At 34.6% G+C, this 16,653-nt stretch overlaps 1 protein-coding gene across 1 annotated transcript in view; it reads left to right on the forward strand.

Annotated features, from left to right (window-relative positions):
- Positions 1 to 16,653, forward strand: part of UNC13C (unc-13 homolog C) — a 649,809-nt gene that overhangs the window by 293,127 nt on the left and 340,029 nt on the right. Inside the window, exon 10 of the mRNA XM_015452851.3 lies at positions 15,600 to 15,769. Coding sequence (XP_015308337.3) covers positions 15,600 to 15,769 — 170 coding nt within the window. The remainder of the gene's footprint in view (positions 1 to 15,599; positions 15,770 to 16,653) is intronic.

Here is a 16,653-nt window from a genome sequence, read left to right on the forward strand (position 1 = left end):
TTTAGAGTCACATGTCAGGATAATGTTCTCATGTGAGCTTGAAAGCTTTAGATTTCTTTGAGTAGACAAAATTAATCCCCTATCTGGCGAGAGAGGAACTGGGAAGTTCCCTGAGGAGTGACTGAATTTCTGGAAAAGCATTCACTAATGTCTAAATGATCCCCTCTAGGATCAATGCTGTTCTCAAATGAATCAAATTTAGTATATCTGGATGATCTCCAGGGCTTCCTCAACTTTGTTGTTAAGCTGTACAATACTGTTCTTCTCTCCATCTCCCCCACACTGATCTCTTCAGTATCTTGATTAATAGTCAGACTAGGTTTCGTGAATGCCCTGGTTATTTTTTTAATATAATAGACTTTCTTATACTTGCAAAGTACATACTGGATTGTCAGTTAGGACACAGTCAAGACTTCATCATGCAGAACTGGTCATTACACAGTCGAACCACGTGAAATTGTTGACATTTGAACCTTTTGACCTACAAAAATGTAAATATTATATAGTTCAACCTAAAGTAATCACTTTCATTAGAATGATTTCTATCTGAATCATCAGTCTTACCTCTTTATCATCTACAGCATAGTATTTGTTATACTTTTTAAAACATAAGCTATGCTTATATTTGATCAAATCAGGTTGTTTTATCTTTTATTACACAAACTTTTGGAAATATTAAATACATTCAAACAGGTGTCTGGTAAACTTTTCATTCAGCTGTTCCTAACATATTTATTCAACTTGAGTTCTTATGGTGCTTAAGTTTGCATTTTAATGATAAAGAGCAATGCTGCAGACAGATGGGTACCAGTGCCAGAATATGACAGGTGTTGCCAAGTGTTTTGTAGTATTTGTGCAGTGACTTGGCACCTTCAAAAATTCCATCTCTTTGCATTTTTTCACATCTAGCAAAAGAGCCCAGAGAGGACTGAGGTATAACCAACATTACTATTTGTGAATTCTTAAGAACATTTGCTCCATTTGAGATAATTGGTTGAAGCTTAGACTTAAGTGGAAAAGTTAATTGGAATGTGAGATTTCCTAACATTTCTCCAGCAATTCCTTGGTGATTAGTACAATCTTCTTTGTATAAGGCTGTACTGTGCTGATATTTGGGAATAGAGGGATATTAGTTGACAGTGTTTACTTTTGTGATTGACTCTCCTGAATCAAGTTTGGTGTTCAGATAAAGTCTGTTTGGGAAACTGACGGAACCGCCACTTGTTACTGGCATTTCCATCATTGCCTCAAAGTTTCTTGAAAGAATGGCAGCTCTTCTTTTCTAGCAAGGAAGGTGGGGAAATAACTAAGAGAAAGGATGCCAGGTGTCTACAGAAATGAATGCTGACTGATCCTGTTTTCTTGCCAGAAATAAACTCTGGCTATTTATTTTGTTTAACTCTTTTTCTCTGGCAAGAAATATTTATTATCTCTTTAGAGGTCTTTTAGATGTGGGAATGTGAAGCTTTTCATTAGAATATTTTTCTGTTCAGATAAGCTGGTAAGGAAAAAAAGAAAAGTATTGCATGAATATATATATATGTATTTTGTTTACTGTAGGATGGATGTGCTCTCTAAAAATCAATATAATATAAAAAGATAGGTTTTCAATGATCTCATCAGCAAATATTAAAAGGTAAAAATTCTTAGTGTTAATGAGAGTATAGAGAAGTAGATATAAGGGTAAGCATATACATGTTTCTGGATAATATTTTAGTAATACGTGTGTATACAGATATGCATATAATATGCACAACTTTAAATCTAGCCAAGCTACTTTTAATATTTTGACTAACATATTTTCACAAGTTTATAAACATACAAGGGGTTCTGTGGTTCTGTGTAGTAATTTTTGTAACGGTAAACAAATGGAAACTACTTAAATGTCCATCTACTGTACACAGGGGAATAATTAAATAAATTAGGACACAGTAATGTAATGAATTACAATATAGTTATTAAAAAGAATGATGTGTCACGATGTACCCAATGTGTTAAGTTAAAGGGGTAAATGATATGTACAATAAGATCCTGTATTTGTCAAAATTCACAGCAGATACATGTATCTACTTTGATAACAATACATCAAACTTTTTAAAGGCAAATACTAATACTAAATAATAACTTTCTATTAAAATATTGACAATAACATTCAGTAAGTCAAGTAACGAACTGGATACAGCTATCACAATAAGAATTGTGCTCACTGCAGATAGAAATTGATAGAGGAGAGTTCCGTCTTTCTGAGAAACACATTCTCTCTCTCTCTTGCTCTCTCTCCATATATATGTATACATATATACATATGTATATACATGCATGTACATATATACGTGTGTGTATGTGTGTGTATATATATGTACTTTAAAAAAAAATTGTGACAGAGTCTCACTCTGTGGCCCAGGTTGGAGTGCAGTGGCGCAATTTCTGCTCATGGGAACCTCTGCCTCTGGGGCTCAAGCAATTTTCCCGCCTCAGCCTCCTGAGCAACCGAGATTACAGGCACGTGCCACAATGCCAAGGGAATTTTTGTATGTTTAGTAGAGACGAGAATTTGCCATGTTGGCCAGGCTGGTCTCAAACTCCTGATCTCAAGTGATCTGCCTGCCTCGGCCTCCTAAAGTGCTGGGATTACAGGAATAAGCCACCATGCCCGGCCAACACTCAATATTTTTAAAAGTCTTTAAATTTTCCATTTACTTAAACAGAGTGACTATATGAGCATAAAAATCATTGTAATAGTTTATAAAGTGCTATTACTTTTCCAAAACTTTTACATCCACAGTTTTCTTTCCAATTCACTCATTGTTACTAGTGCAAAATGTTTGTTAGTATTCACACAGAGGTTTCCTTTTCTGAAATAAGAAAATTGGATCATACACTCCAGAAAAGTGCTTTGTGTTTAAGATTTATTATCAAGACACAAATGCTAAGACTTTTCAGAGAAGGACAAAGAAATACTGAAAGGACTGAGAGAGAGAACCAAATATATACTTAAAGCTAAATATGTAGTTGTATGTATGTTTTCATGGCATTTTCTGTATGGGTTTGGCATGTGGTATGCTGGTCATTTGCCTGTTAGCTCTTCTATTCCTTAACTGCTTTTATAGTTTTCTGGTAATTTACAGAATGCAATAGTGGGAGAAATTAAAGCCACCAACTCTCAGTCAAATATGAAGTTGAAAAGAATGCATGCATTCATTCCAAAGAACTTACAAGTATTGTCTATGTATCTATACACTCCAAAGTGTTATTCTAAATGATACACATATACACAATGATCCATTTAATTCTTACAACAGTGTTATAAGTATCATTATTATCACCATTAAACAGAAGAAAAAACCAAGGCAAAGGGATTAAGTAATACAATAGTCAACAAATGGTAGAACCAAAAGTGAACACTTATTTTTATTTTTTATTTTTTTCTTGTTAAGTTTTACTATGGTATAATATACATATGATACAATTTATTTATTTTAAGTGTTCATCTGGGTTTGTTCATTTAGCCTAATGTTTCTGGGTTTCATTCATTTGTGGTATGTCTCAGTAGGTGGTTTCTTTTTATTAATGAATACTATTCCATTGTATGGGTACACTACATTTTGTCTATTCTCCGGTTGGTAGTGTTTGAGTTGATTCTACTTTTAGGTATTTTGAATCATGTTGCTTCAGCCCTTATTCTTAACCAATATTCTGAACTACATCTCCATAATATGAGTGACTTTTAGATAATCACTGTAAAAAATTTTGCTATCTCTAGCTCTGATCATATATGTAGTTATATACACAGAATCATAAATATATGAACATATGTATACATACATATACATATATATCATCATTTCAATATATCTATATGTGTAATTATGATGCAGGATATTTCTCAGCCCCTTCGCCAGACTTGCGGAAGGGGCGCCCTGTCTACTTGTCCCACTGCGCTCAACCTCTTGCAGGAGGGAGGGAGCAAGCATGGGATATAGCCAACTGCTCTGAGCTGTAAGCTCAGTAAGCTCCATGTGGGGCCTGTGGCCAGACCAGGTGTGTCACTTCAAGGGGAACATGGCACTGCCCAAGTGAGGGTGCCCACGACGCCAAAACCCCAGAGGGGATGTTACAGTGCTTCTTTACTTTTGTTGTCCCTGGATGGTGATGTGTTAGCAGCTCAGTTGGCCCCTTGCCTCATCATGTGGGGTGGCTGCCCTCTGCTGACAAGTGCGAAGGGCTAGTGTCACAGCCTTTTCTTCGTACCTGCACTCAGTGGGTCCCAAGCTCTTGTCTGGTGTCCAAGAAGAATGAGGTCATGTGGACAATTGAAGGATGGTGAAGGTGGAGAATTCTACTGAGTGATGAAAACAGCTCTCAGTGAAGAGGGGAGCTGGAGAGGGGACTGGAAGATCAGGTCATCTTCCCTGGAGTCTTGTTGTCTCTTCCTTAAAGTCAGGCTGTCTCCCCTCTACTGACTGAAGCTGGGGTCTTTATAGGCACAGGATGGGGTGTGCATGCTGATTGGTTTGTGAGTATGTAAAAAAGGTTAATGTGAAAACCTCACTCAAAGGTGGGCATGAAAGTGTAGAAAACCAATTAGGAAAGGGCAGGTATGTATAAAATAGACAAAGGGTGGGGATCAATCGGAGGAAAGCATGTCAAACAGGAAGACAAGTTCGGAATCCAGTTCAAGGATTTAATTTTCAGCTTGACTTTCAGGCTTTAAACTGTATTCAGCTTTAAGGAGGGGTTTCACCTGGTGCCCAACCCTATCTGCTTAGGCATCTGGCTGCCTCCTGTCACTATCAATTATATATATGTATCTTCAACAATATGGGTATATATACAAATCCACATACAACTATATATATATCCAATCACATATATACACAATCGTAAACATATATACAAAATAATATAAAATTTAAATATTAGAATCATGATAATCCCTACATTATAAGTGTTTTTGTGTCAGTGATCCCTTGTAAAAATTTCCGCATTGTAAAAGATATTGCTAAACATAAATTCTTAATAATTGAATATGATTTTATTGTACCAGTATATATACGTTATTTAATCAATCTCCTGGGTTTTATAATTAGGAAATTAAAATGTATTCTATTTTATATATCTGTGTTGACATGTCCATTGCTGTTAAGGTGGAACATATTTATACATTTGAATAATGTAATTAGTTGCAACCAGTTACCTGTAATTAAAAATCTAAGTGCCCAGCACATTTCTATGTGATATATATGTGTGTGTATATATACGTGTGTATGTATGTGTGTATGTAATATTTAATCACCTTAAAAGTAATTATCAATATTTCAGTTTTATTCATTGGGCACAGAGGCTCAGTGCAATTGAGCAACTTGCCCGAAGTCGTATTGCTAGTGAGTGGCTCACTAGCAAATGGAATTTGAACTAGACAGGTGTTTTTCTAAGCTAGTTTTATTATTCCATCATGTCTAATACATATTGACCTTCAAAGTGAAATACAAAAAATGTGTAACTGATACTGTGAATCACAGATCTTGGAATAGTATAGCTAGAATAAGAAAACCACAAACAACAGCAACAGATACTGTTCGAGTCCCTATACAGTTATATGATCTTTTGTTCCTCATTACAACCAATGACTTTAGAGATTATTGATGTATAACTCTTTGTTCTGTGGGCAGCTAAGCTTTTAGAAAGAACACATATCACCACTTAAATAAAAGTCAGATTTGGGAAGATAATTTCTTTATTAAAATATCAAATAAATATCAAACATACATCCAAAGTGGACCTTGTTTCTTCAAACAAATAGTTTAATTTCAGCTACAATAATTATGCCACTAGTCCAAACAAGTATATTTGTAATGTCTAATGAGGAATAAAAAGGAAGAGTATGATTACTCCTACCTGTGATGTTTCTCTTATTTATTATGCAAACAATTTTGAATACCTACTTGCTGCAGGTGCTAGAGCTTGGAACAAACAAAAAGCTCCCAGGAAACTTTCACACAGGGATGACTTTCCTTTGTGGGTTTTGAAAGACAGGTAAGCGTCCACCAGAGGAGTAGGGAAAAGATATCCTTAACTAGGAAAAACATGAATACAGGGTTTGAGCTGGGAAAATACAAGGTGAATCAAAGAAATGATCAATAGAAATCACCACGAGCACATGTGCACACATGTGCACGCTCACACACACATACACGCATGCGCGCGCACGCGCACACACACACACACACACACACACACACACAGACACATTTCTAATTTCTTGAGAGAACAATTTGATCTTCCTGTTTGCTGATATCTCTCTTCCTAAGTAGTGTCTCTTTTTGTAGCAAAATGAACACGGGGTATTTTCCTAAGCAAGTTTTTTCTGTTTATTATTTTAATAGTATTAATAATTATATTTTACATTGTAATTTTGATAGTATCTTAAGAGCTTAGTATTCATTTACTGTTATTATTCAGCTGTTTTAATGTTATTTAATTGTTATCGAAACAGCTGGTAAAACAAGTTTATTCTGCAACATTATCTGTGGAGAAATCACTAGATATAAACATATAATACAAGACTTTGAAAGATTTATAATCTAACTGTGGGGTCTAGAAGGTGGTTCCGGGAAATTAATGTAGCTTATAAGGTCATATTTTGCCCTGTGTTTCTGTGATCTGTTAAAATATAAGTACTTTCTTCAGTCAACCCTTAAAAGCCAGTGCGTGAACTCCTCTTCTCCTTTTCCAAAAGTCATGCTAATAATGTAATTCCTTTCTTATTCTTATTTTCACTGTCTCCTATGTTATTGACTTCTAAAATGGATTTACAGTGCCTTAATAGTACAAAGAAAAACTATGAGAGAATTTAAAGTGTTCAGGACTCTTTTGTTTTGTTTTTATTTTTGTTTTTTAACTCCAATAACTAAATTGCTCCTGTTAAATGTAGGTGAGAAAAGTTTCTCTGCATCATCACTGGGTTTTGAACTTAGAGTTTGTCCATCTACTGTAATAGAATTGGAAGATAATAGTGTTAGGGATCTTCATGCAATAACAAGTGAGACACCGATATTGCAATAGAAGTGGGTTACATAATTCATGATCAATCACTAAGAGGAAATGTGAAAGTTGAGTGTCTTATAGGATTTCCATTTGCTGGGTCAGAGTTTAAGGAATTAAGCTGTAACTAGAGAATTTAATTACTGTTCGAAAGGCCGCCGCTGCTGCTTTGCCTCAGGATGGCTCTGGCAGGAGGTTTCTGCTGATGATTTTCTCAATTGATGCCCTGCCTTCCAGGCCCAGTTGGAATGAGATCATTCACAATTACTAGAAGATATTGGAAAATACATTTTTTATTGTAACAGAAAAAATACAAATAATCAAGTAACATTTTCACAAATTGTATCACCTATACTTTGATAGTTTGATATATACCCTTATAGCTTATTTTAATGAATATATATTTTTATATATGTATATATTTATTAATCGTGTATATTCGGTAGTTATTTATTTTATTTATTTATTTTTTAAGGCAGAGTCTCATTCTGTCACCCAGGCTGGAGCGCAGTGGCGCGATCTCAGTTCAATGCGACCTCCACCTCCCCAGTTCAAGCGATTCACCTGCCTTAGCCTCCTGAGTAGCTGGAGTTACAGGTGTCTGCCACCACACCAGGCTAATTTGTTTTGTATTTTAAGTAGAGACAGGGTTTCACCTTATTGGCAAGGCTGGACTTGAACTCCTGACCTCAAGTGATCTGTCCGCTTCAGTCTCCCAAAGTGCTAGGATTACAGGCATGAGCCACTATGCCTGGCCCATTATTTATCAGTATATCTCTTAATAAAAGCTGGCACAATACTATTTTAAATATTACAGGATCTTTCTACAATTAAAATATGTAGCTAGAATTTTTAGATATTCTTAACGAACATGATTTCTAACGGTGACAGCACTTACTATTGACATTTTCCTGGTGTAGTTGCAGTGTGAAATATATTTTAGTTGCTTCATTAGATCTAGCCCAACTATAAGTGCAGTTTTCGATATTTAACAACTCTCTTCTAATATACTACTTCAGCAATGCTGTTATATTCCGAGATGGTTACTTGGGCAGGAACTTGTTTTTTTCCAGTGAAGTCAGGCAATCAGGCTTTACTAACTTTATGAAAGCCATGAGCATTTCTCTAGGTAGAGCAATCCATCTCATGATGGGTTAAACACTGATAACTTGGCCAAAAAAATTTTTGCTTTAATGAGAGGAAATATCTATTTGGACCATATCTAGGAGACTCTATATCTGAAAATATTTGTAAAGGTGGAATAAGCAATTATAAGGAAATTAGTCATTTTTACGGCTGCCAAAAGAAAATTGGCCAAACAAGTGATTGGCTCTACAGAGATACAGCACCTGTAAATTAGAAACAAAAATCAAAACACAGACACACACACAATAATCCTGAGGCCAGAAAAGGAATATATTTTTCTTTAATTTTGGATGGAATAAAATACCTTATTCCCATGGAAACAAAACCAGCTCTCTCTTTAACAATGAAAACATTTAAAATTAGAAATATGAATCACTCTTTAAGAAGAGAATTATTTTTAATTAAAGAAAAACTGCAAAACAAATAACTTGGCTCTAGCAGTACTATATTTATCAAGTTTGTGCAGTAAAAAATCTTAATTTCTGTTGTTAAAAAATAAGCCAAATTCACAAACTGGTAAACCCTAAACCCGAGTCTTGGTTAACAAATTATTCAGTACAGAAATGGTTTAGTAGAATAAGATTTAGTGAGACTATGCATTCTCCCTCTATTACACATGATAGATTTTTTTTCCTCTTGTATGTAAGGATATTTCTCTTGCTGTCAAATTGTTTACTACAAGAGCCTATCATTTCCCAGCTAAAATGCAAACCTGTATATTTTCATAAAAGTCAAGGTTTGTGAAACACATTTTAAATAGTTAAGGAATGCCACAGAACACAGCAAGTATAAAAACTAATAACAGTTCTTAAACTTATTTAAATTTATTTCAGACATAATCAAATAAAATTAACTTACTATGTTTTGTATTCTTTCCTACTTGATCCAATCAGAATTGTGTTCGGTCTCACATGAAGCCACAGCATTAGCAAGGAAGAGATTCATTTATTTCATTCAACAAGAAGTTCAGATATTGGTATGGTAACTCAATTATCCCTTCAAAGAACAAAGCTTATTTTATCTTCCTGTTTTAACATTTTTGGTTAAGGCTGTTATACATCCATGTTTCAGGGTAGTAAATGTAGAAAAAAGAGGAGACAGCATCAGAAGACTATTGCTCACATCTCATTGGAAGAACTTTGTCTAATGTCCATCTCTAGTTGCAGGGGAGGTTGGAAAATTGCATACAACTGAAAAAGGGAAGGAGGGGAATGGTTTGAAAGGTTGTTGTATGGGTGTACTTATAGCATCTGCCACCAACAACCTCTTTAGCTTCTCCACATGTATATATGCCTTTTCTACACCTACGCTTGTTTTAAATGAATTCATTCTCTCCCTTTCAATGTAGGTAATCCAAAAATTATATTCAGTTACTGCATTTAGCTTGAAGTTCAGGATCTGTCTGTAGTCTCTTCACAAGCTTCAGGTTTGGTTCTTTGTGGATCCTGGGACACAAATTAAACACTATGCATCTTCATCCAACACTCCCAATGTATTATTGTGGAGAGAAAATAAAATAGGATAACAACAATTTAAAATTTCTCATTTAGTAAGACAGAAAATGGAAAATACATAGTCTGTGTATGTAGCAACCATAGGGTCCTCTGGACAGATATGTTCAGGACTTCCTGATCCTAGCAGCAGAAGTAGTTTCTGGGTTAGCCAATCTTGTATGACCTGCTACTTTCTGGATGAATTTTGTTTATCAATTTCCCTCCACTACTTTGAGTCTACATACAGGTAAACCTTCCTTGCTCATTTCGTCAGTGGCTACACTCAAGGGTGAGTACTGTGAAAGGTGAAAGTAAATTTAAAAGGGCTCTAAAATAATTAAAAGTCATTCCATTATGTACAATATCCATAAATGGAGACCATCCCAGGAAATCCAGTCATGTGGTCTTCCTAGCTGGGGAGATGCTCTGCTTGGAGTCTTTTTTTTTTTTCTTTTAATTGCTGTGAGTGCAGGGACACAGGAATTACTTTAAGTACAGCAGTAGCCAGCCACATGTGAGACACACTGGCTAATGTCCATCTCTAGTTGCAGGGGAGGTTGGGAAATTGCATAAAACTAAAAAGGGAAGGAGGGGAGTGGTTTGAAAGGTTGTTGTATGAGTGTACTTATAGCATCTGCCACCAACAATCTCTTTAGCTTCTCTGCATGTGTATATGACTTTTGGGCAATACTGTTTCCTGGAAAATTTACCAGGCTTCCAGGAGATGGGCTCTAAGACAATTTTATGAGCAAGTAACCACATAAGCCTGGACAATTTTGGCCCTTAGCTCTTGGCTCCTCTGTTCTGATCAATTCATCTCCCTTAACCTAATGGCTGCAGCCTCAGTTCCTGAAAAATAATATTCCAGGGTGAGAATGCAACACCTTTAATTTGGTTTTTGCTGCTAAGCTACCATTCATTTTCACTCGAAGGCCTTTTAAAGGATGGTGCTGGAAAAGCCCTCGGGCAACAATTTTATCTCTTTCTGAAGTTGCACTTAGAAACCTCTGCTTGTACAGGTACCTTTTTGAATATAGAATCAGCTGGCTTTTGTCAACCCTGCAGAGTTCCAAATGGTAATATTCTCAGTCAATTTACATTGCAGGACACTAGCAAATGCACCTCTTTTGAACATGACTGCTCTCCTTTGCATCTCTACCTATAAACTGTCTAGATTCAGTCTGAATGTCTCTCTGTGTATGGTAGTATATTTTTGAAAGGGGGAAGCATTCAATAATCACTTGGCAATATTCTGAATTTTATTTCCTACCATTCTCACTAATAAAGAAGCCTCAGCTGGCATGGTGGTCAAAGTTTATACATACAGTGAGCAAGATTTGACCAGCTGTTTTGCAATTGCATATCAAAATGTATCGGCTTTCTAGCCTGAGGTGATTAAGTCTTCACTCTCTGTACCAGCATCTCCTCCACAGAGTCAGTTCTATGTTTTAGACTCCGTTACTTGCCATTGCCTTCGTGCTTTAACAATTATTATGTTAGTGAGTATTCTTAGTTGCAAACAAAGCAGTCCACTTTGGTTAGTTTAGGCAGAGAAAGATTCTTTATAGACTACTAGGTCACTCAAGAATCATTGTAGAGGTTAAAGTACCAGCTTCTAAAGCTACTGTGTGGAAACTGGGTCAAGTTATGTGGCAGCGTTTCTTTGGGAAAAACACCAATCAATACTTTTGCCCCTCGGGACTAAATAGTACTGTGAAACCTTGTATGACAGTACTATATAGCATCCACTGTTGGGGGGAAAGCAGTTCCCATGATATGAACACTGTGCCACTTTGAGTTTACACCTTGCTTGAATGCAGGGTAAATACCTGGAACATAGCTGCAAAGGAATCCAGGAAAGTGAGTTATCTAACTTGAGTCTTCAGAAGATGAGCAACACAAGGAGGGATCTGGTCAAAATGGAAGCAGAATGCTCGAGAGGCTGGGCCTCCATACATGATGCTTCTCCACTACAGAATCATCAACTGAATCTCCAGTTTCAAACCCATCACGACACCCTTAGGTAATCTTCAACATTTTGAAACAGCAACCCCACTCTTACCTTTGCTCTGTGAAGTAAAAATGTAAGTTTCTGACAGTTTCAATGTGAAACATAATGGCAAACTTAATATTCCTCAAAAAGCAGCTGTTTGGAAGACAAAGAATGTAAGAGTTGGCCAGTCTTTATGGGGAATAAAAGTAAAACCAATGTTAGTTGTGACAAATATTAGTAATGTGACAGGTTAATAAATAATTAGGGTTCAGGGCATACAGAAAGGTTCTGTGCTATTGTTGCACGTCTTTTGCAAATCTAAAATTATTCTAAAATAAAAAGTTCATTTAATTAAAAAAATGAAAAAAAAACAGTCAATCAGAAATGCAGAGAGACTCAAACTCTCAAGGCAAATTGCAAGTACACTTATACAAAGCACATCATTGGTCATTTATATTTGTCCTTCATCTATTTGTATCACATTTATTTTAAACAGAAATTTGGAAAGAAAGATAGTATTGTCTCTCCCTCCTTTTTCTATATCATATATATGTATTATGTAGAAAGACACATGCCCATGTGTGTATGTTTATCGACCCATATATTTACTACTATTTTGTATGGATTGCTATTTGTGTGTATATTTAACCACTTAATAAATTTTTACCTTGCTTTCGTAGTAAAAACTAGAATCTCAAAAAATTTGGCCTCAAAATGAGATAGGATATTTTTTCTTGTGAAGGAATAGATTCTAGAAATGTTTACCAATCTTTATTATCTAGAGCTTGCTATTTATTGTGCCTGCTATTTGCAGGTAAAAAATACAGTAGAACTCTTTCCAGGGCTTATATAAACTCTGATGATTTATTTATCAAAAAGTGACATCTTTCTGCATTTGCAGTGTATTGAGAGTTAAGTTTAAGGTGGTAACTGTCTCTTTTGCTACTCTAAAATGCCTTTCTGTCTTTTTCTGAGAGAAGAATGAAATAAACTAGGAGCTGTGTCTTTGTTTCTACTTAGACTTTTCTTCTTTTTGAGAGCAAGGAACTTAAAATGTTAGCCATTTTTAATATAAATTTTGGGCAAATTACCAAAGAGGTTATCCAAATATGCTTGCTACAATAATTTCAGGTGTGGGTTCATACAGTTATCTCGGGAATTCTGAGTCAATGGGAGACAGCTGTGCTGTTACTAGCCTGAATGCTCTCCATGGTTGATAGTAGGCTTTGTTAGCTGCTCCAGACACAATGTCATGGATTAATTCTTCCTTTCTCCCCACAATTTCTACCACATTTTACTAATAAAATAGCGCAAACTTAGACATGTTTATGAATATATTTCTAAGAATGACAAAATTATTTTTTCCTCAAATATAAAAGGGATTTTACTTTGGTGAAACTTTGCAGACTTTAGTGAATATTTGTTGAAAGATACATGACAGAAATAATCAATAAGAGATATATTAAACATAGGCTCTAACTTCGAAAAGAATGTGTGGAACTTATGGAAAAATGGCATATTATAGCTAATAGGGATCAAACATTGCCTGCATTGTGCTAACTGCTATTAGGTATTATCTACCATTTCTCACAAACATTTTCTAAGATAAGTGTTATTATCCCCTGTTATTTATAGATAACGTAACTGAGATTTATAAAAGTTAAGTAAGGTAAACATAGTAGTTCTCAACCCTGTCAGACCCAATGATTCATTTTTATGTAAAATAATTCATAATGACCCATTTTATGCTGAAACAAAGTAATGTATGACTTAACCTATATAGATATAATTTGAAAAATCAGTATAATGTTCCAACCTAAAATGAAGGAGAACTAAAAGTATTCTAATATGCATTTTAACGTGTAAGGGCTTGGCTACAACTACCCTAGAATACATAGTAGACACAGGCTTTCACAGTCGATAGAATTAACATGAATAGGACCATTTCAAATGCACACTGATACAAACACTGTAAATACCATAGTTCAAACACTATAGTTCAAATGCTTTGTGTAGTTTTGACATGGGTGATGTAATTTTTCAAAATGGAAAACAAGCCTCGTTGAATTTCTTAACAGCAACAACAACAAAACCTTCTTTGATTAGTGAGTGACATGCTAGTTCCTTTCCAGGACATTTCAGTGTCTAGTAAACCATGCAAAAGACATGGTGTTTCTACCTAAAAGAATTACATCCTGAGCTAAGATAATTATCAATGAGTTAAGCAATTTCCCTAATGCCTGATGGGTCATTTTAAATCATGCACACTGTCCTGTACATAGTGGGGTGTCTAAATCTCTAGCCTGTTCCACTGAATGCCAGTAGAGTAGTGTCCTTGAATGTTTATGAAAACCAAAAATGTCCCAGAAATTAATAAAATGCTCTGTGTTGAAAACTCCTATGTTAAGTAGAAACAGTGGTGCTACAATTCGCATATAGGCCTGTCAGATTCAAATATTATTCTTGTATGTGCCGTATTATTTTGCCTTATAAGTTAATGAAAGAGACATTATACTGTTAGGAATTCTCAAATACTTTTTGCACCATGAACCTGTTGTGAAGTCTTGTGAAAACCATGGATGTCTTTTCAAAATGTACCTTTTCATATAAAAAATAAAATTCATAGAATTAAATCAATTATATTGAAACGTAGTTTTAGTTTAATGATAGGTACAAATAATATTTTAAGGTTCATAACACTTATAATGTTATATGTCAGTATCTGTGGTTGTATTGATGACAAAAATGCTGTTGTAGTTTGTTGCCTGTATTCATAATTGAAAATATAAAGATGATCTCTTCCTCTCTCTCTATGTATATATTTTACACATATATATGTATAAAACATGTATTTTATGCATACATATGTATAATACATGTATATATATTTTATGCACACATATATGTATGCATAAAATACATGTTTTATACGTATATCTATATTAATTATAGATAATACAGATATAGATTATATAGAAAGATAGATATCTATATCTATATAGATTATATAGATAATATATAATATGTGTATGTGTATATATATATAATATGTATTTTAATCCAAGTTCAAGAGTGCTCAGAACTCATCCATGAACTCTGAGATAAAGCCCCTGTGCTAGAGGAAATCATGTACAGGGTACACAGGGAGCACACAGTTGATCACAACTAAATGGTTCAATAAGTTGTAGGAAAAGTGATATACTATACATCAGTTAACTTGCTGATTCCTAAAGATTGGTTGGTTAACAGGCAGAAAAGCCTAGGGAAGAATGTATACAAAAATCATAGTGTCAGAAAAGTCCGTAATATGTGTAGGCAATACTAAGTAGCTTGCTTCAACAAAAGAGGGTGGAGGAAACCTGGAAATTAACAATGGACTATAATTTACAGTTTGTTCTTTAAATCAGAAGGATTTTACTCTAATTCTACTTGATTTAATAATATCTTATGTGCTTACTGGGATTTTTAGTTTTTCCAGTCCTTCAGAAAACTACTATTGTCATTTTGTAGTCTGTGAAGTCCACATTCTCAACTCCCATTGCAATAAAATTAGCTTTATTTTTATGGTGAAGAATTTTCCAAGCATGGATATTTTTATCAAGATAACTATTGTCAATAGGAAATATGGCATAAGTGAAAATATCACAAGCAAAGATTTCTGACCGATATTTGATTATATCTAAATCAGTTGAAGGAAATAGGATGGAATAGGATTTGATTTTCCCTTATTAACATTATTTAACTTTTCTTCAGTGTATTTGCATTATGTGCCTGCAACATCCCATGGATAGATGCAATGGGTTATCTCATTTATTATGTTGTATATTGTGCCTTTCTAGAATAGATAGAAAATAAAGTACTAACATCAGATGCAATTTAGAGCAGTTTTCAATGGTTGTTAACTTATCCACATTTATTTTCAGTGAGTGTCATAACTCCACAGATCGAATCAAAGTCAGAGTATGGGATGAAGATGATGATATTAAATCCAGAGTCAAGCAACATTTCAAAAAGGAGTCAGATGATTTTCTGGGACAAACAATTGTAGAAGTGAGGACCTTGAGTGGAGAAATGGATGTCTGGTACAACTTAGGTGATTATTTTTTTATCTACTTGAAAACAAGTTAAATAAAACCCCTAAATACCTGTGGCATGCATTATATTCCCATGTAAGTAAATATAACCAATGCCTTTCCAGGACATTCTGTTAGACTTTAGATGATTCATTTCATTGACAAGAAAAGGCTATTCTTTTTTCAACACTATTGAAAGACTTTGATAAATCTGAGGTGAAAAGAGAAAACCCTTTCCAAGAACTACCTAGATGTCTTTTAGAGAAAAATGTTATTGCATTCTTAATTTTTAATGCATGAAATACAGCTTCATAAACCTTTGCCAAATATGTGGGAAACAAATACTCTATTATTTAATGCTGTTTGACGTATTTCCTTCTTGTCCATTGATGGAATTTTGGCAATGAAGGAAAAATGTATTTTGAATTGCTTTCTAATGATAGTATAAAAGTAGGCTTTAGTTGACAAAGCCAAGTAAATATGTGAACTCATGCGGATTCTCATGATGAAGATATTGAGAAGGTGATTAGTTGGAATGCTTTAAAAAATTATTACGGAACCAGAAATTAAATAAGGTAAGTTTTGATTTAACTTTTACTGGAATAGAATAATAACACAGAATTTTCAATGGTGATTTAATAGTAGTAAAAATATATGAGGCACCTCAGTTTCTGCAAAGGCATGATCTGAAGATGTCTTAATCATATCCTATAAAGTGTTTTAATTAAACTTTTGAGGGCTGGCTGGATATGAGTTAAAGAGTTGACACATTCCGCAGGTTAAAAAGAATTACCACTTAGGATACCAACATATGTTAACAAATTAAAAAGTGCTTTTGACTTTAAAAAATAATCTGCATACTTTTAGTAATGAAATAATTGGCATACTAAAAGGAGAAGGTCAC

The sequence above is a fragment of the Macaca fascicularis genome, chromosome 7, assembly GCF_037993035.2.
Source record: "Macaca fascicularis isolate 582-1 chromosome 7, T2T-MFA8v1.1".
Taxonomy (NCBI): domain Eukaryota; kingdom Metazoa; phylum Chordata; class Mammalia; order Primates; family Cercopithecidae; genus Macaca; species Macaca fascicularis.